General features: G+C 43.5%; 1 protein-coding gene and 2 long non-coding RNA genes across 7 annotated transcripts in view; 1 reads left to right on the forward strand and 2 right to left on the reverse strand.

Moving 5' to 3' along the window:
- The window catches only part of LOC114452823 (NLR family CARD domain-containing protein 3-like), a 1046161-nt gene that overhangs the window by 31262 nt on the left and 993671 nt on the right, over positions 1 to 21228 (reverse strand). Inside the window, exons 23-28 of one of the 5 annotated variants that reach the window (XM_028432277.1) lie at positions 20699 to 20872; positions 19858 to 20034; positions 19409 to 19582; positions 17879 to 18052; positions 16518 to 16691; positions 14880 to 15470 (exon numbers count right to left, since the gene is read on the reverse strand). The exons of the other annotated variants lie outside the window; for them this stretch is intronic. Of the exons in view, the coding sequence (XP_028288078.1) occupies positions 15458 to 15470; positions 16518 to 16691; positions 17879 to 18052; positions 19409 to 19582; positions 19858 to 20034; positions 20699 to 20872 (886 nt within the window). The 3' untranslated portion in view covers positions 14880 to 15457. Of the gene's footprint in view, positions 1 to 14879; positions 15471 to 16517; positions 16692 to 17878; positions 18053 to 19408; positions 19583 to 19857; positions 20035 to 20698; positions 20873 to 21228 lie in introns of those variants that run through there. 5 annotated transcript variants of the gene reach the window in all.
- Positions 9982 to 11320, reverse strand: LOC114452903 (uncharacterized). The gene is made up of 3 exons (XR_003672384.1): positions 10555 to 11320; positions 10145 to 10218; positions 9982 to 10068 (listed from the first exon to the last, which is right to left on the reverse strand). It is a non-coding gene; the product is annotated as an uncharacterized LOC114452903 (long non-coding RNA).
- Positions 9986 to 11471, forward strand: LOC114452905 (uncharacterized). Its single transcript, XR_003672386.1, has 3 exons — positions 9986 to 10030; positions 10134 to 10235; positions 10939 to 11471. It is a non-coding gene; the product is annotated as an uncharacterized LOC114452905 (long non-coding RNA).

Genomic DNA, 21228 nt, shown 5'->3' on the forward strand with positions numbered 1-21228 from the left:
CATTCACACCTGTTCATGTCAACACAGATCAATAACATGCTGCTGATCTCAGTCAGTCTGTCATTACAGGATCAATATCAGATCACACATGTTGGAGCACAAACTGTTCATCATTTCATTCCAGCCAATCAGAGAGCTTCTTACATGGACAGTTATCTTTGTCTGACTGTTTTCAGCAGAAAGTGTCACAGACAGAATAAATGGAGGCTAGAAGAAGAAGCTGAATGACAGAAACCTCAACAGCTGAGGAAGAGGAGGCAGAAATGGAGACGATGAAGACATTTACACCATTTTAAACATCAGAATAAATTCTATAATCTCAGATTATTTTTTCAATTCTCTTATTTGTTCCACTTTTCACCTAAATAAATTTAGATGAAGCCACCTATACAAGACTCTTTCTGCAGCTCTCTTGGCATGCACACTTTCATCTAAACATGTTTTTCTATCAGTTTCATTGGCTGCTTGAATCATAGGGTATATGTAAATGCTCTCATTCATCCAGGTCATAGTCATTTCCAAGAGTTTATATCGAGGCAACTGGACTCAAGGATTGTTTTGAAGACATTTCGCCACTCCCCCAAGTGGCTTAAAAAAAGATAGGGTGAAGATTCACCTTTATTCCCCCTTTTTGAAAATAAAATATAAAATAAAATATTTTAAAATATATTGTCATATACAGGCTGTTGTGCAGAGGGCATGCAGTCAAGAAGGTGTGGCTATGCAATGTTTGTGTGAAGGTTATTTCTTCTATTTATTTATTATTTGTTTACTGTAACACGATGAAGTTGCACTTATCACTCACTACTATTGGTACTCACCACAAACTGACTGTATGAAGAAATATGTTGCTGAGATGTTAACCTCTGCAGCTCTGTGCCTGTTTTTCCTCTCTGATCCTTCTGTTCTCCGTGTTTTGTCGAGCAATCACGCCTGAGATTATTTTCCTTTAGGACGCCTTTTCTTTGCACTTCAGGTTCGGTTCCAGAACGTTACTGCGGGCCAGATTGGCCCACGGGCCTTGAGTCTGACATATATGATATACAGCCTGCCAAAAAGGAAGCCGGTCGGAGACCCTCCCAGAGGCAACCTCCTCCTTCCTGGCAATTGTTGCTTTCTCACAGGCAGGGCTGTGATTGCTGGCCTGGCCCCTGAGAGGGAAGGGCTGCTAGCACTGGGCCTCCCAGTTACTGTAATGAGCACCATGCAAGAGGCACAGGCGTCACCCCTCAGTACAGAACTGAGCAGTTGCTGAATGACTTCTGTGTCAGGTTGTTTTACAGATTCTATCAACACTGTTGACTGGGAAAAAAATACAAATATAACTACTGGAGAGGCCTGAGTGTGGAGCTCCTCACAGACAGACACTCACTGATCTCAGCACACAGAGGCTGTCAATCATTATTTGATTTATCAATCACCATATTTGAATGGTGATGTCTCTGATCAGAATCAGAATTCCTTTGGTTATCCCTGAGGGAAGATTTGTCCCACAGTTGGGAAATTGTGTTACTGCAACCGCACAAACACAGGAGAAGTAAAAACAGATAAAAATAATATACAGTATAAAGTAAATCTACCAATAAAGACACAATAGAATTAACATAAGATAACATATTAACAGATATTGCACAGATGAGATAAATAGGTGGGTGACAAATTTCTATTCAATTTGTGTCCATTTTCAAGATCTGTCATCAGACCACAGAGGACTGAGGAAACACCTGCTGATATGAATGGCCATGATGCTCCTTCATTTACACCAGCGGAAAGGAGCGGGTGTAGGTTTGTTACAGTCTTATGCAAATGTTTGGGCCCCCCTTATGAAAATCACTGCATCAGTGTGTCACCTGCTGAGCTTTTGAAGCTGTTATATCTTATGGAAACAGAAACATTTCAGTAGTGAAATAATAAAATAAAACTTTTGCATAAGACTGTATGTTCACCATAATATTTATTTTCATATGCTCATTGCAATGCTGGAAACTCTTCCACAGCTCTAATACTATCACGTGGCTTCAGGCAAAGTTTTTCTTTAATTTAATTAACTTGAATAATACTTTGCTACATATCCACCCCTCTAGATAACATAACTTATGTCAGCTAAAATTTTGAAATATCATTTCCATTCAGTGTGCTTGAAAATAATCTGGGTAATTTGGGTCATCTCCTCCCTCATCCGCCTCCATCCAATTAATAAATTAATTGATTAATGCCACACTGGACCGTTCTGGACCGTTCTGGGAAACTTTAAACCCGGTGTCTGTCTCTCTTCTCTTTTCTCTCGTCTCTTCACATGTAACCTGTGTGCAACTTTCCTCTGACTGTATTGTATGCATAATTTTTACCACCTGAAATGCCCAGATTTGATTGGCTGAGAGGTATCACGTAGGATGGATAAACTCATATGCAATTGCTCTATGCACATGCTCATGCTACGATGACATATTAGGGCCATTGTAAGAAAAAAAATACTGAAGGGGGGGGGCTAATAATCTGAGATTAAAGTAGCAAATCTGCTTTTTTTTGAGAAAAAACTTATCATGTTGCTTTCCAAGACGTCATCTTCATTGCATGCATGCATACGGTTTATGTGTATATGTAAACTGGATAAAATGCAACTGTTTAAACAGGGCTTTAGTTTTTATCAGGGTGTTATGAGAGTGGTAGGCCTTCTTAGGAGGACGGCAGGGAGTACGTGTGTGTGAGTGGGAGAGAAGATTGTTAGCTTGAGAGAGGAGTGATTTATTAACAAGAAGAAAATGTACAGCGTAAAGAATAAGAGAAAAAAGCTGCCGCCCTGCAAGGACAGGAAAGTGCTCTGGTCTCCCTCACTCCAGCTGAGTGTGACAGTGGGGGTTAACCACGAGCAATGTAGCTCTGTGCTTCCTGACTACGGTCGGGAGGTTAAAGCAGGAAAGGTTATCAGAGGTTTATCTTCTTCACAGCATTGCCACAAGTACAACTTGATGAGCTTTTCCACGGCGACCACAACAGCAAGCAACGTCTAACCAGATTTGCGACTTTATAGCCTAATGTCAGATAATATCTGAGGTTTTCCCGCAAATTTCTGAGTTTTTTTCTCGCAGATTTGCTACTTTAATCTCAGACTATTAGCCCCCCTATGAAAGCTGCGGCCATTAAAATAGAAGCTCCCGGTCAGGTTTTAAAGAATAACCTGCTGTTTTGACTGTAAGTTCGGGTCCGTGTGGGACGGTTTCCGGGTCCCGACCCGGACTGCAGTTCGCCTTTTAGTGTCTGTGCTTTTAGTGTCAGTCCTGACAGGTGCTCCGTGCAGTCTGAGACAAACTGGACCTCCATTCATCATAAACCTGATCATAAATAATAACAGAGAACTGACCTCAGAGTCTGCAGTCTGCAGTGAGGACTCTCCAGTCCAGAACACAGCTGCTCCACTCCTGAATCCTGCAGCTTGTTCCAGCTCAGGTCCAGTTCTGTCAGGTGGGAGTGGTTGGACTTCAGAGCTGAGGCCACGACTTCACAGTGAGTCTCTGAGAGTCCACAGTTATAAAGTCTGTGATGACAGAAACATCAGAAAACATGTTATGAAAGAGGACACTGTATATGGACTTCATCTGAAGACAGCTGGACACGTCCTGTTGGACATGTTGCTCTGCACATCAGTGGCTTAGTTCATCTGAGCTGACTGTGTTTGACATGAAACAATAATCCTCATCAGACTTAATCTGTGCTGTAATCTGCAGATGAAGACAGAGAACATGGAGTTCCATTCAGGCCTCCATGCTGTCCACAGTCTGTCAGTGAGCTCTGACCCACGTCTGAGTCCACAGAGTCACCATGAGGACGTCTTCATCAGAGACACATTCTGAGTGTTCTTACTGAGTCGGCTGCTGCAGCTACAGTTACACACTGATGTCAACAATGTTTAGATTTGTATGGAAACACACACAAACAGAAGAACATCTGTCAAATGGAACAATGATTAGAAACAACAAGAAAACTTCTTCATTCATTTAACAGCTTTAAACAGAAACAGCTGAAAAATCCACGTTTTCACAGCTGAAGAACATCTGAGACAAAAACACAGCTGACATGTTCCAATGAACACATGGACCTCTGAAGAACCACACAGTGTGGATCTGTGAAGACCTGAACCACTAATCTACACTGATACACAATCATCATCACATCTGGACTCACCGAGCCTTCCTGCAGTTCCTCACAGCTGGAATCAGTCTCTGTTGTCCCTGGTCTGTTGTGTTGTACTTCTTCAGGTCCAGCTCCTCCAGAACCTCCTCAGACATCTGCAGCATGTAGGCCAGAGCTGAACAGTGGATCTCAGAGAGTTCCTTCTCTGATCTGGTCCCTGACTGCAGGAACTCTTGGATCTCCTGATGGACTGAGAGGTCCTTCATCTCCATCAGACAGTGGAAGATGTTGATGCTTCTGTCAGGAGAGATTGTATCAGTGTTCATCTCCTTCAGGTTGTTGAGGACTGTCTGGATGGTTTCTGGACTGGTCTCTGTCTGACCCAGCAGGCCTCCTATGAGTCTCTGGTTGGACTGCAGAGAGAGGCCATGAAGGAAGCGTACAAACAGGTCCAGGTGTCCATTTTTACTTTGGAGGGATTTCTCCATGACTCTCTTCAGGAAGTCGTCCAGAGATGAGATTTGGGGATCTTTCTTTTTATTTTGCTTAAAAATCCTCCTGAGTGAAAACTCTGGCTTTGCGTCCTGCAGAAACCCTCTCAGCAGCTCAGTGTTCCTGTTGGTGTAACAGTGGAACATGTAGACTGCAGCCAGAAACTCCTGAACGCTCAGATGAACAAAGCAGTAGACTGTTTTCTGGAAGATCACACTCTCTCTTCTGAATATCTGTGTACAGACTCCTGAGAACACCGAGGCCTCTGTGACATCCAGACCACACTGCTCCAGGTCTTCTTGGTAGAACATGATGTCTCCTTTCTCCAGATGTTCAAAGGCCAGCCTCCCCAGCTTCAGAAGAACCTCCCTGTCAGCCTCCGTCAGCTCCTGAGGACTGGTGTCATGTCCCTCATGGTACTTGTGCTTCTTCCTGATGGTCTGGACCAGCAGGAAGTGTGAGTACATGTCAGTCAGGGTCATGGGCAGCTCTCCTCTCTGCTCTGTAGTCCACATGTGCTCCAGAACTGTAGCAGTGATCCAGCAGAAGACTGGGACTGCACACATGATGTGGAGGCTCCTGGAGGTCTGGATGTGGGAGAGGATTCTGCTGGACAGCTCTTCATCACTGAACCTCCTCCTGAAGTACTCCTCCTTCTGGGCGTCAGTGAAGCCTCGTACTTCTGTCAGCCTGTCCACACATGCAGGAGGGATCTGATTGGCTGCTGCAGGGCGGGAAGTTATCCAGACCAGAGCCGAGGGAAGCAGGTTCCCCTGTATGAGGTTTGTGAGCAGCACGTGGACCGATGACTTCTGTGTGACATCAGACAGCCGCCGACTGCTGCTGAAGTCCAGAGAAAGTCTGCTTTCATCCAGGCCGTCAAAGATGAACAAAGGTTTACAGACAGCGAGCTGCTCTGCTGTGACCTTCTGTAATGTTGGATGGAAGACATGGAGCAGCGTCAGAAGACTGTGCTGCTCATCTCTGATCAAGTTCAGCTCCCTGAAGGAAAGCAGAACCACCACACTGACATCTTGGTTCTCTGAGCCCTCGGCCCAGTCCAGACTGAACTTCTGCACTGAGAAGGTTTTTCCAACGCCAGCGACGCCGTTCGTCAGAACCACTCTGATGGCTGTCTGTTGATCAGCTGAGGCTTTGAAGATGTCCTGGCACCTGATTGACACCTGGGTTTCATGGAGGGTCTCCATCTTGGAAGCTGTCTCCAGCTGCCTGATCTCATGTTGCGTCTGGACCTCTTCGCTCTGTCCCTCTGTGATGTAGAGCTCAGTGTAGACTCTGTTGAGGAGGGTTCTACTTCCTGTTTCATCAGTTCCTTCAGTCACATGTTCACATCTCCTCCTCAGACTGACCTTATGTTCCTCTAAAACCTGCTGCAGACCAACATCTGCTGAAAGACAAGGACCACAATGAGACATCTTTCATGTCTGTACAACACAACACAACCACAAGTCCAGTTTCAGAAAAGAGTCCCTCAGCAGACACATGTCCAGTCTTACTTTGTCTGCTTCTGGATCTTTGTCCACACTGGGGACAGGAGGACTCTCCTGATGAAGCAGACCGGTCCCAGTATGAGCTGATGCACTGTCTCCAGAACCAATGTCCACAGCTGGTAGAGACTGGATCCTTCAGAACATCTAGACACAAAACACAGTAGGACACGTCCTCACAGACGTCGCTCCTCTTCCTCTCTCTGTGGACATGAAGGACAGTGATGAAAGTGGTTGATGGATCAAACTTTGTGTGTTCCTCAGCCAAAACAACACAAACCTGTTTAAAGCAAATGTCATTATCCACACACGTCGTTATGGCAACAAGTCTCACTGCTGAGATTCAGTTCTGTCTGAAGGAGCCAAACACCAGAAGAGAGACACGCTCACATGTTTTTAAGGACTGAAATATGGACCTCATGCTACGTCTCTCTGGGAGGATGGACTCAGTCCTGAATTCTGTCCAGGATCACTTCAGTCCTCTTTCCCTCATCTGCTTCTGAACCTCCAGCAGACATGGTGACCTGCTACCATTATTGTCAGCATCTGTGCTTCCTTCAGGGGGTCTGAGGTGTAACATGTTTGGTCATGAACCCTTCAGGAGTTTTACTGGTCGACATTTGTTGAGGTACTGGGACAGATATGATCAAAGTGAAAACATTCAAACAACAAAAGAACAGCAGGAGAGAGAAAAACCTTCAGCACCTCTGATTATTACTGGAAGCTACAAACAGGCTCTTACTGAGGATCTGATGGTCCAGGTTCACCACTGAAGGCTGGAGGTTGACCTTTGGACTGGTCACTCCTCAGAGACTCACAGATGGATCCTGCTCTGCCCTCCTCTTCCTCCACACCAACATCCATCTTCAGTCAGTCTGAGATCTGAACCAGGATCACTCAGAGACTGTAACAGTCAGCTTCTCTGCACGGCGCTGGTTTCTAACCTATGAACAACAAACAGGATGGGACAGCAGAAACCAACTAACCAGCTCCTGTTAGTGAACGTTTGGTGAATTCTGCTTCACAGCATCAGGAAGAGAACCATCAAAGGATCAATAAGTGACATCACTATGAACGTTCAGCCGCTTCCTCTGACTGATTTAAATCTGGAAAAAATAGAGCAGGCCTGTATTCATACAAGAAGGCCGCACTGACAAACAGCACACCGCTGAATACCAGGACACAGACTGCAGCACACACAACCACCACCTGCTGCTAGTGATGGTGATGATTATATATATATACACACATACATATATATATATATATATATATATATATATATATATATATATATATATACACACATACATATAAATGTGTGGGTTTTCCTCACCAAAGCAAGCTTCGAAGCAGCGGTTCAACAAAAATGCTGTTGCAACTCCGAAGCTGCAGCGTCTGTGTCACTTGTGGCCATCACTACTTGTGGTTCTGTTGCTGGATAAGCAACTGTTGCTCTAACCCAGGGGTCTCAAAGTAGCGGCCCGCGAACCGATATTTTGTGGCCCCCCACTTGACATCAAAGTTTAGTGTTAGTGCGGCCCGCACATTTTTCTCACACACACTTATTTGCTGAGGCTGCTGCTCAGCAGCCGTTCTGCTCGGCGTGTCGCCCCCCCCCCCCCCGACACACACACACACAGGCGTGCGCACACACATGTGAGCGTACTGCACCAGCGGAATGAGAGCGCGCATTGAAAACTGTGTCAAGCGACGCGCTGTCCGTTGGACAGGTCTCAGCAGCCTGGCTGCTGGTCTGTTGACGGTGTTTGTTTTCAGGTGCGGCGTGATCTCAGTGCGCATGTAGCAGTGCTCCGTCAGAATATAGTCCCAGAATGGATCAAACTAGGAGACTGCCACGTGTTAATCAGCATTTCCATTTGTGCTCGCTGTGAATACGCAGGTCACATGAAGTACTTGGAGTTTCTTTCTTTCTTTTTAATCAGGATGCTGGTTGAATGGAACACATGTTCTCAGTAGCTGCCCTCACTGTAAACAAGCGCCAGTGAACAACTTCTTTTCATGTTAAAGCAGCTTGACATATTTTATTTAATTTCTATTCACAATAGATTTTGTTATACTAGCCTACATAAATGTCATTGTCTGTACTGTATCTCCAAAGGTACAGCAAATCACTCATTAAGGATTATGACATGCAGTTTATTTAGTAAACAATATTTAGCTTTTAGTCTTAGTGAAACTGAGGAAAATTCAGGCCCAGGAAAATCACCGCTTATCAATTAATCGTTAATCGATCGATAAGGTCATTCAACTAACGATTAATGAATTAATCAATAATTTGCATCCCTATTGACCTGTTATTAATAAAGATTGAGCCGATTGGACCAGTTGTACTTTTTTGGAATATTTGAAACCCTTTTTTCTAATGCGGCCTTAATGCGGCCCACCCTCACCCAGACTCTACCCCCAGCGGCCCTCCGGGTAAGTTGAGTTTGAGACCCCTGCTCTACCCTCCATTTGCACTCTGCACTTTTTGCATGTGCACTTTGTAAATATGAAACACTGAATTAAAATTAAGAAACTGTGGCAACAGCAATACCTGCCTCATTCTACAAAAAGGGTCTTTTTAAAAATCAATAAATCAATAAAGTCCCCCCCCCACCCCCCAAACTCCCAGTCACACAAGCACTTCTGTAATTTCTATACGTATATAATTAGAAATAAAAATATTAATTAAAGCACAGATTTATTTATACCACATTCAGGGTAGATTTATTTTGTTTCTTTATATCTTTACAATGCCTCATACAGAAATTCTGATAAACTTTAGAACATGTTTTATCACAGTTAGATTGCTTTTCATCAAATGACCAGGAGGTGTCAGTCCTCCCAAATGAGCGCTCGCAGGGCTTCATTATAACATCACTATCTACATCCTCATCTCATTTACTCCAACCGCTAAACGGCCCATCGGCGTCACATGGAACAAGAATGTGCGTGGCGAATCCCAAACAATCCATGAAGCACACAGCTCGAGAGCATTTCCTTCTATTCAGCACTGTCCTATAGAGCTCTGTCACTGAAGCCTGAATGAACCATTTCTTGAAGGTGTGGAAGCTTCAACAAAGCCTCCATCACCCACCACCACCTGCTGTCCACACTCACTGAACGGTGATGATGATCACATTTTCAATAACAATAATTCAAAGAAACAGACGAAGTTTAAACTCACCGAGCGTCACCGTCTGCTGCTCAAAATGGAGACTGAACACAAACACTTTCACTGCCCCTCCCTCTGCAGGTACAGAAAACCAGGTGAGTTAATGTCTGTGTCTGACATGAGGCCAGGTGCATTATGGGAGATGTAGTCTGGCTTTGCTAACAGTGGCAGAGTCCTTCACTGTGTGTTAGCTGTTAACCTGACCCAACAGCTGGTCTGACACACAGAGCCATGTGTTCTGAACAGTGCTGGAAGAAGTACTGGAGCTGGGTGCTTTAGTCAAAGTACAATGACCCAGTAAAACACATAAAGCATTGAAACCTTTAAATAAAGTCTTAAAGCTGGTCTCTCCTGGTTTTTATGGGTTAACTCAGGTCACATTCATTGACTGAAAGTCAAGTTTGAACTTGTTTTTCAACGGCTGAAGAATCAGGACTGTTCCCCTCAGGCCAGCTGCAACCTGATATGATGCCACGTTCACTCAATGTGGGAAGATGAATACAAACACCCACCAATAAAATCCCTGCTGCTGTAACTGAACTTGTAATGACATGTCTGCAGCACAGAGCTGCACTCATATAAACCCTCACAGGACCATGAGCAGGACCAGCTGTGCTGTTTTTGGTGTTTCTGTGGATTCTGACTGTTTCCAAAGGTGAGTGTTTCTGTGATGAAGAGGAGACCATCACAACAAACACCTTTGTGAGGATAAGTCCAGGTAAAGGAGGAACTCAAGTTTGTTGGAATCTGTGAGACCTGCAAGAAACAGAAACATCATGAGGCATTCAGGGACACTTCAGTTAACCTGTTTTCTATTTCAGTGGATTCACACAGTGTTGGAGGACTCATAGGATCAGTGTTTGCAGCCATTGTGGTCACAGCGCCAGCAGTCGGCCTGGTGATGTACTGTAAAAAGAAAAGAAGTACGATAATGTTCTGTCTTTAGGGTTGTAGTTATTTCATTTATGCTGTTTGTACTGATGATTTTAAAACATGTCTCAGGTCGAAGAGAAAACAAAACCACCTCTGACAGTGGTCATGTGTAAGTACACCACATGTTTAATATGGAATGTGGAGCTTTGTATGTCAAACAGATCAGCATGAAGATGATCTCAGTCTCAGAGGTTAACAGTCAGATCAGGAAGGAATCATAATGGCTGTGATGTTTGACTTTGTTCTTCATGAGGAACATGTTTGTAACACTGATGACTTTTACTTTGTTTACAGAGAGATGGCACTCACAGGTCAAATGTCAGAATCAGACTAACCAACCTCCAACATTTCTGTCTGGTGATGCTGACAGCTCATGTTTGGAGGAATTCATGTTCTCTGAGAGAACAAACAGAGAAATACACGAAGTGAATTTAATATGGAGACAGTGAACAGGTCAAATGACACTGGGACTCATACAGTTCACTACTATCGTTGGCTGTAGGTGTGAGTGTGAATGGTGTGTGAAGGTGTAAGTTGAGATCTAGACAGAGAGAGAATAAAATAGTATGTGACATAAGGAAGGAAAGTGTAAAGTTACTAAATAGAGACATAGAAGAATGTTGTGCTCATGAAATGTTCTTATCTAGTAGCAATAGTTTTATATAGAATAAATGTGTGTTTTGATTTTATAAGGAGAACTCATCAAGGACAGAAGAATGCAGAGGAGAGGCCAGCCTGAGCACCAACAAAGGGAGAGCTAAGTCTAAACCACGGTTCCTCCCCCACTATAACAACTAGTTTGTACTGTGAGGAAGTTTAAAATGCAAGGGCGTAGTTTTTGCATAGATGGAGGGGGCCAATAATCTGATCCCCTCCTAAAAACAAAACAGATTCTCACTGGGTGCAGAAAGGGTTAAATTCTGTTGGAATCTTAGGCCCCCACCAATGTCAAAAGCAAATCTACACTCTTGATAAAATGTACCGTCAGACAAAGAGAACAGAAAAGGTCTTTGTTCAAGCTAAACTTATTCTTCCAATAAATACTTAACTGAGGAAAAGTTCCTCTCTTGTAGTCGTTTACAAATAACAAACATGTTTCGAGTTATGTTATTACAGAAAACAATGTTGGAGCCATATTTGGGGTGGGTGCAGCCATTTGTGTATCAGCAGTCATCTGCCTGGTGTTGAGACGGAGGCTTAAACAAGGTAACAGCTGTTTTCACTGTAAATGATCCACTGATCATTTTAAACATGTCTGTTTCTCATATGAACAATAAACAATGATCTCCATGTGAACTCACTGCTGCTCTGTATGAAGTCTGAACATTTGACATGATGCTGTCAGTCAGACTGAAATGAAGGATGATGATGTCATCAGGAAAAAGACTTTTAGAAACATGAGTCTGAATGTTGTTCCTGTTTGTTTACAGGTCAGAAGGAAGGAATCCTCAGAACTCTGATCAGATGTTTGGAGCCAGTGAAGACATTACAGCTCAGTGATGAAGTTAAAAGCTTTGAATGTCCTCATGCTGTGTAAAGTCACAAAGCACTTCGATCTTATTAAATCATATATTTGACCAGATATTAAAACTCTGTAAATATTGTACATTTGACTGTCATGTGTCATTAAATGCTGCTTTAAATGCTGCCTGTCTCAGAAGAACACACAGAACTGCAGGTCATGACGTCACATGACTTCCTGTCCACAGAGAGTCCGACTGTGACTGTTATTAAATGCAGGTGTGTCAGTTTGTGATGTGAGTCTTCAGACTCTGCAGCTCCATCAGCTGGTTGCTCCTGCTCCACCTTGATGCTCCACTCTGATTCAATCAGGAGGAGTTTTTGGAACAATGTTCTTTTTTCATGTTTCCCTGTTCATTGAAGTTCTGTCCACAGTTTAAAAGGCGTCCAGCAGGGGGCGCTGTTCCTCAGTCTACAAAGTCACAGCAGACCGTGGACATGCTGCAGAGTTGGTGAGATATGACTGCTCTGTCTCTCTAGCTGTGTCTCATTTCAGGGTCTGCATCCTTCGGAGGACGCAGCCTACGCGGTCTCAGGAGGCCGCGTCCTCCTGAGGATCCTCCGGAGGATCCTCAACCGTTGGTAAATGGGACGGTCTAGCCTTCCAAGCACTTCCTGATTGTGGCGCGACGTCATAAATTTTGCCCCGGGAAAAACAAAAGCAGCGACAGCGACACAACACGGACTACACAACAAGCGGGACAACAGTGTGGATTTAGAAATTTGGAATATTTTAATATATTTATTTGTTGTTGGAGGAAGAGGAGAGGCGGCTCCAGCGGCAGCAAAACCGCTGACGGCTCATTTTCTTCAGGCTGGGAGAGCGCAGTGGGGAGGTGACGGTAAGCTGCTGTTTAACCATATTATTGATCATAATTAATATACCAGTTACTGAGCAAACGCTAGATATATAACCAGTAGATAGACAAATATGATTAAATGTAATTTATATTTGATTCAATTGTAAGACTTGATACAGGGTCTGTTTGTAATTTTAATACTTTAAATTAAATAGCTAAATGTGTAAGAACCCTGCAAATAACCCTGAAAGCACTGCTTTAATGTGTCATTAAGCATCAGGTCTGTCACTACACCAGAGAATTACTGCTGGGTGGAGGAGAGTGGGGCTCCCTGACAGGACCAGCTGTCTGTCCTGGAGGAGGTGTACTGACCATCATCACCTTTGGAGGGTGAGGATACATATTTTATAGCTTTTCATATTTTAAGCTGCTTTGGAAACCGCTCTGTGGAAGTTATTATTTTTATTTTTGCCCTTTTTAAAAACATCTTTAGTAACATGGCAGCTGCCGATCGTCAGCTCTGCAAACCCTGATGGACGATGTGGTGGACAGAGGAGACAGACACCCCCCTCCCCCAGATGATGTCCCACTCACAGCCAGAGGACTCCAAGGTCTTCACCGTGGCATCATCCAGTCCAGCAGCACCAAGGACTCCTGCTCAGCCAAACATTTATATATATGTTCTTTGTGATTAGTATTTTCTGCTGATCTTTATAAATAATAAACTGTACATTTTCATAATGCCCACTGGTAAATAGTTAGAAATGTTCAAACTGTGTCTTTGTAAATATTGTACATAACAGAACAATAAATGATTTACTGTGGTCACTGAGAAGTTGTTCAAAAGTTTACTTCAATTATAAATAGGTGAAAACATATAATGTAACAAGGTTAGAAGAGTTTAAGAACACAAAGACAAGAACGATTTAATATACAATTTAATAAGTGACCATTTAAATAACACAGAACATAAAAATCACTGCTGTCCACCATCCTCTGTATGAGCTGAGGTCTGTCCGTTCTTTCTCTCTCTCCCTCTCCAGCCTCATCTCCTCCATTATCAATTGTCAGGTTTCTTCTGTTTCCCTCTGCTCCTCCTACAACAAAATGACAACAGGCAGAATGACCGTTTGATATAATAACGATAATATTGCTCCTCACCTGAACTATACTTTATACTATACTACAGTAAACAGTCCAGAAACAACATCCAATCAAAACGTTTAGTTTACAGCGCCTCGTATCAACAGGACGTCATGTTTGTAAATATAAAACTCATTTTTTTAATGCCGCTATCACTACTAGCATTTTAAAACTCTCGAACTACTGCTCTTTACTTACATTTAAATGTGAATTCGGCACTCCTGCCGCTGCCGCTGGCTTGGTCCGTCATTGTACTATTGGACAAAAAGTAGGTCAGCAAAGCATTGTGGGATATTTAAGGCCACGAAGGATGGTAGCGATGCATCCTCCAAATTCAGGCAAAAGGAGGACGCATTTGGAGGACGCATTTGAAGGACCCTTCGACTTTTGGCGAATTGGGACAGCCTTCGCGCAGCTTTGTGACGTAAGTGGCCTTAAAATGCACACTCCGAAGGATGCAGACCCTGAAATGAAACACAGCTTCTGTGTCCTCTCAGTTTGGTTTGGACACTCACACAGGAAGGTGGTCTGCCCCCTGCTGGTCAGAGCCTGCAGTGCTGACCTTCACATGAACTGTTGCAGAAGCATGAACAGGATGACGTGATGTCAGAGGAAGTAAAACAACTCTCAGCTCTGCAGCGCCGCCCTGTGGAGCCTGTGTGCTGTGATAAAGTGACGAACTCACACTGAAGCAGACACACAACAGTTACAGAGAGAGATGCTGCCATCTAGTGGTGACATGTCTGAACTACATCTGTCTTTATCTGTCCTATAAAGACAAAGCATGAAGAGGTGTGTCTGTCCAACAAGCCTTCATGTGACTTTACACGCTTATACTGGAGGCTCACTGCTACACAACACAAACAACCAGCCCACAACAACAACAACACAACAGAGGAGGTGTGGAAGGAGCATCCAGCTGGAAAAGGAGGACAGCCTGGAGACAATTTGTCCACATTCAGACCATGATGGGAGCAGCTGATGTGAGTCTCTGCTCCGTCTGCAGCCCCACATTCAGAGCACAGCAGTGGACACAAACAGACACACAACAAGCACAAACATGCTGCAGCGCTGCAACGTGTGTGGACATGAACACAGCTGATGGTTCTACAGTTCAGACTCTGTCAGTGTTTCTGCAGCATCCGGTCCAAAGATGTCAGCTAGAACTGATGGTTTACAGACTTTTAATGATTCCTCACAGGACATGAACCAAAGTCAGAGCTGAGCACAAAGTCAACAACTAAATCATGTGTCACATTAAACATCAGCCATATTCATCAACACCTTACTCAGAGTGCAGCTCAACACAACACATCCTCTACACTGTGACACACAACACACCTTGATGGCACCTTGGACTGAGGCTTTACTCCTGGTCTGGTTCTTTTCAACCCTTTATGCCGTCAGTTCTATCAAAATAAAGGTCCGGCTCAGCAGGAAATATCAAAATAAAAGCTGTAAATGCCTGTAATCATGTACATATTACTTTGGGGTTTCTTTCAGAAATGTTGATAAATTGTTCATTTTCAGGATTTATTGAACTGATCACAGATGTTAGCTTCATGATCAATCAATAGATAGATAGAACCAGCAGCTGATCAAATGAGTCCAAACCCCAAAGAGACCTGAGAGAACCACCATGACAGACTGACAGAGTTCAAGATGGAAGCAGGATCACAGCAGAAGACACCTGAAGACCTCCTTCAAGTTCTGAATGTCCCTGATCATCATGACATACTCCGTCCTCTTTATGTCCTCCACCTGCAGAGAGAATGAGTGTGGAGGTCAGTGAGTGTTGGACCTGCAGACAGACTTGACATTAGCCAACAAACAGTCTGATGGATGAGGACCACTGTCTCTGTCCATCCTGTCAGGCTGTCAGCTGGACCCAGATTTATGTCCTCAAAACAACAACAATAACAACATCGTCTCTGCAGTCTGTGTCCGTTCTCCTCTCACAGCATCACAGAGAAAAGCAGTCAATCAGAAGGCAGCAGCTTCACAGGAAACAATGGATCTGTGTTTGAAATCACTCCCTAATCACTATATATGGTCCAATTTAGTGCCTCCACCATTTTGTAGTGCTGTTCAAATTCTTAGGGAGAAATTATAGACCCCATATAGGGCCCTCAATGTATCCCACAATGCATCTTGAAAAGTAGTGTCCATCCGACTTTTGGCGAAATGTACCGTTGCATTGCGCAAACGGCGAAAAGAACAGGAAGTTACTGCAACTGCAACTTTATTTATAAAGCACTTTAACAACAACCAGGTTGACAAAGTGCTACAATCATCTAAAAAATGCAATAGAATAAACTAAAAACAGTAAATGAAAGAATATATTAAAACAAACACTTTCAAAGTGCTGTTTAGTTAAAAAGTGCTTTATCTTAGCTAGCTGCTGTAGGTGAAAGAAGCTTGATCTAACAACAGATCAAATTTGGCTTTCAAGCTGTAAGTCAGGATGCATTTTAAAACCCAGGTTCACAATCTCTGGTTTGCAGTACAGTTTCAAGTCTTCCAGCTCTGCAGGGGCCACTCCAAAAATCACCTCCATCTTGGAGTCATTAAGCTGTAGCATGTTCAGTGCCATCCAAGATTTAATGTCCTTCAGACACATGTGAAGTGATTTCATAGACAGTCCATCCTTCTGTTTGAGGGGAATATAGATTTGACAGTCATCTGCATAGCGATGGAAGGATATGTCATGTCTTCTGAGGACTGAGCCCAGGGGGAGCCCAAGTTACGTTACCTGTCTTACACATATAAAGATCGTATGAGGAATGTAAACTCCACCCCTCTACTGACCTCAATGTCTGCAGGCTGCAGTCTGGACTCTCCACAAAATCCAGCAACTGCTTCACTCCTGAATGCTGCAGGTTGTTGTAGCTCAGGTCCAACTCTGTCAGGTGGGAGGGGTTGGACTTCAGAGCTGAGGCCAGAGAAGCACAGCTGATCTTTGACACACTGCAGCCACTCAATCTGAATAAAGAATAACAAATTAAATGATTGATAATCAATCAGATGAGTTTAAATGATCAGTGTCCAAACATTGTGTCCAAACAGCCTTTAAGGTTAACTGGCTTTAAAAACAGAGGACATTTTCTACATATTAACAAAAACTAGTTTTTATGACTTCTTCATCCTGCTTTGTGAGTCCTATGCCTGGGTCCTGACAAAAACAGCCTTTGACCAGTCGGCCTTTTCGTATAAGGCCATTAGCTGGTGGAATAAATAACTATTTTCTGATGTGCTGACATTATTTAGAAATATGTTTTTACAACCCAGTATTTGCTAAACTATATTTAACCCTTGGGATATGTGATTGCACTTACCTGTTTTTCATGTATATATACACAGATGTTTTTAATTTTGCCTCATAATTATATGTATAATATTTGATGTATGATGTGGTTTTTGTAATGGCACTACAAATGGAAATTGTCAGGCTGTGAGAGCGATGGATTCAATATGCAGGATGATTCACAGAAAGAAAACCCGTCAGTCCAAAATAGGGTCAATACACAGTAAAACAGTCAATTGAGGCGATGGTAGAGGAAAGTATGACCATGCAGAGATGTAGTCCAACCCAGGGTCAGAAGTCAAGGTAAGTTCTCAAGCAAACAAAGCCAAAAGGGCTAACGCTGTTGCGTAGCTGAGCGAAGAGTTCAGTAACAGCTAATCAGTTCGCCTGGGCAAAGTTACCAATAGGGAGACGACAGAGAATCACAAAAAGAACCAAAACAAAGGTGGTCATTAACTGAGAAATCCAAGAGAAAACTCCTTTTTTCCCCATGACTTCCTGTGAACCAAAGTTCACAGGAAGTCATGGGGAAAAAAGGGGCGTGCTAACCTCTAATGGCAGGAGCCTGCAGGGGGCAAACAAAGCTTACAGGTAACCCAGAAGTGATTGGCAATTATAATGAGTCCCAAGAGAGGTCCGTACTCCGCATTCCTGACAGAAATTAGCTTGTGAGAAAAAATCTGGTAAAGCATCTCTGCTCTTTCACACCTAATGTCATTGTACATTGTTCCAATAAACTCAAACTCAAAGTACATTTAAAACAGGAGCACCAAGAACATGAACAAAAGTACATTTACAGCTTTAAGAATAGAAGCTCTGTGAGTATTTATATTAGACATATAACAGTATCAGACAGAAAACTGACCTCAGAGTCTGCAGTCTGCAATCTGGACTCTGCAGAAAACCACACAGCTGCTTCACTCCTGAATCCTGCAGGTTGTTCAGACCCAGGTCCAGATGTGTCAGATGGAAGGGGTTGGACTTCAGAGCTGAGGCCAGAGAAGCACAGCTGATCTTTGACACACTGCAGCTCATCAAACTGAATAAAGAATAGAAAAACAGATGAAATGATTGATAATTTCAGTGAAATTTCCCAGTTTAGGATGAGTAAAGAATTTCTATTCTATTCTATAATCAATCAGATTAGTTGAAATGATCAGATGAATGTTATTGTGTCCAAACAGCCTTTAGGGATAACTGACTTTAAAAACAGAGGACATTTTCTACTTGTTTTTATGACAGCGGAGTACATTTAAAACAGGAGCACCAAAAACATGAACAAAAGTACAGAAGTGTGCACTGGGACGGTTTGCAGCAGAGTGTGAAGCGTCTGGGATGAGAATCAGCACCAAGCCTCCAAGTCTGAGGCAATGGTTCTCGACTAGAAAAAGGTGGCTTGTCCTCTCTGGGTGGGAGGAGAGCTCCTGCCCCAAGTGGAGGAGTTTGTGTATCTCGGTCTAAGGGATCCCCCGGAATGTGGACCCAACCAGAAGTAGCGGTCACTTCCGGTTCCCTGCTGTTTCCGCCAACGGGCAGGAACCACACCGTTTTCCCCATGATTGATGCATTTCTTCCCCACCTTGCCAGATCATCTTTGTGGATTTCCTGAGCATTCCAGCATTCTTTTGGATTACTCTCCCGTGTATTACCTTGTTGGTACCTTTGCCCTGTCGGTCTGATTCCCTGGTTTGGACTGTGTTTTGGATTCGGTCTCTCTGTGTTGGATTGGTTTCTACTGTTGGTGAGTCTGTCCTTTCCTTTGCCTGTACCTCTGCCCCGGGGACTGTGATTCTGTTACCGAATCTTTGCCTGGACTATGTCACTCTTCTGGTCAAGCCCTCTGTAGGGTTGCCCGATTGGATTGCCTTCTGTGTACCGACATTGTTTCCTCTACTCACCTCTCTGCCTGTACTTCTCTGTGTACTGCTCCTGGGGTCATCTCCCCAGTGCAAACCTGACACTCTGGGTCTCTGTCACAAGTGAGGGGAAAATGGAGCGGGAGATTGACAAGCGGATTGGTGCAGCTTCCGCAGTAATGCGGACGCTGTACCAGTCTATCGTGGTGAAGAAGGTTTATCGGTCAATCTACTTTCCTACCCTCATCTATGGTGATGAGATTTGGGTAGTGACCGAAAAGAATGAGATTGTGAATACAATCATCCCAAAAGGGGATGACAGGGTGAGAAGCTCGGTCAGCCGAGAGGAACTCAGAGTAAAGCCGCTGCTCCTTCACATCACTGGAGAAAGTGTCCGGTGAGAGGAAAGTCTGGATGTCCCTGCTTAGACTGCTGCCCCCACAACCTGGCCCCAGATAAGCGGTTGAAGATGGATGGATGAATAGAAGCTCTGTGAGTATTTAAATTAGACATATAACAGTATCAGACAGAAAACTGACCTCAGAGTCTGCAGTCTGCAACCTGGACTCTGCAGAAAACCACACAGCTGCTTCACTCCTGAATCCTGCAGGCTGTTCAGACTCAGGTCCAACTCTGTCAGATGGGAGGGATTGGACTTCAGAGCTGAGGCCAGAGAAGCACAGCTGATCTTTGACAGACTGCAACTCATCAATCTGAACAAAGAATAACAGATGAAATGATTGATAATCAATCAGATGAGTTTAATTGATCAGATGAACATATTGTGTCCAAACAGCCTTTAAGGTTAACTGACTTTAAAAACAGAGGACATTTTCTACATATTAACAAACACTTGTTTTTATGACAGCAGAGTACATTTAAAACAGGAGCACCAAAAACATGAACAAAAGTACATTTACAGCTTTATGAATAGAAGCTATGTGAGGATTTAAATTAGACATATAACAGTATTAGACAGAGAACTGACCTCACTGTCTGCAGGCTGCAGTCTGGACTCTGCAGAAAACCACACAGCTGCTTCACTCCTGAATCCTGCAGGCTGTTGTTGCGACTAAAGTCCAGTTCTCTCAGATGGGAGGGGTTGGACTTCAGAGCTGAGACCAGAGAAGCACAGCTGATCTCTGACAGACTGCAGTCCCCCAATCTGAATAAAGAATAACAGATGAAATGATTGATCATCAATCAGATGAGTTTAAATGATCAGATGAACATTATTGTGTCCAAACAGCATTTAAGGTTAACTGACTTTAAAAACAAAGGATATTTTCTACATATTAACAAACGCTTGTTTTTATGACAGCAGAGTACATTTAAAACAGGAGCACCAAAAACATGAACAAAAGTACATTTTACAGCTTTATGAATACCAGCTCTGTGAGTATCACTGTTAAGTTTTGGTAACAGGACTCAGAGAGTTAAAGGTTTGAAGATTGTTTCATAAAATGATCAACATAAAGGTAAGTCCAACAGGTTTAGCGTTAGTTAGGGTAGGAGGCAGTGTGGTATGGATTGGCTGGCAGACTTGACTGGCTGGAGGAGCACACAGATTCCCAGGTTAGTTCCTGAAGGTTAAACAAAGAAAAACACTGGTCACCAGTCACTAGAGAGAGAGTTACCACAAAAGGCAGACAATCTAGGCTTAAGAGGAGTGGAGAGCGGAAACAAGGTGCATGTGTGCCGGCCTTCAGCCGGCAGGAAACCAGTCCCCACCAACCTGAAACAAAATGAGACCCTCCCACAAAGCAGTGAACCATAAGCACAAAACACAACATAAACCCCAATAAACAACAATCAGATGGAGAACTGACTTCAAAGTCTGCAGTCTGCAATCTGGACTCTGCAGAAAACCACACAGCTGCTTCACTCCTGAATCCTGCAGGTTGTTACTACTCAGGTCCAGATGTGTCAGATGGAAGGGGTTGGACTTCAGAGCTGAGACCAGAAAAGCACAGCTGATCTTTGACAGACTGCAGCTCATCAATCTGAATAAAAAATATCAGATGACATGACTGATAATCAATCAGATGAGTTTAAATGATCAGATGAACATTATTGTGTCAAAACAGCCTTTAAGGTTAACTGACTAAAAACAGAGGACATTTTCTACATATTAACAAACATTTGTTTTTATGACAGCAGAGCCTTCAGGGTTGAGTGAAGATGTTATAATATCAAGTTGGGTGGTGTTGTCTGTTTTGAACCTGGTGTAAAAGGAGTTGAGTTCATCAAGGAGGGATGTGGTGTTGTGTCCCTCCACCTGGATGGAGCTGGGAGTGGTAGCACTGTTAGCGGAGGCCATGGTTTTGAGGCCCTGCCAAGCTGTGCGTAGGTTCCCACC

The sequence above is a fragment of the Parambassis ranga genome, chromosome 20 (assembly GCF_900634625.1).
Source record: "Parambassis ranga chromosome 20, fParRan2.1, whole genome shotgun sequence".
Lineage (NCBI taxonomy): Eukaryota > Metazoa > Chordata > Actinopteri > Ambassidae > Parambassis > Parambassis ranga.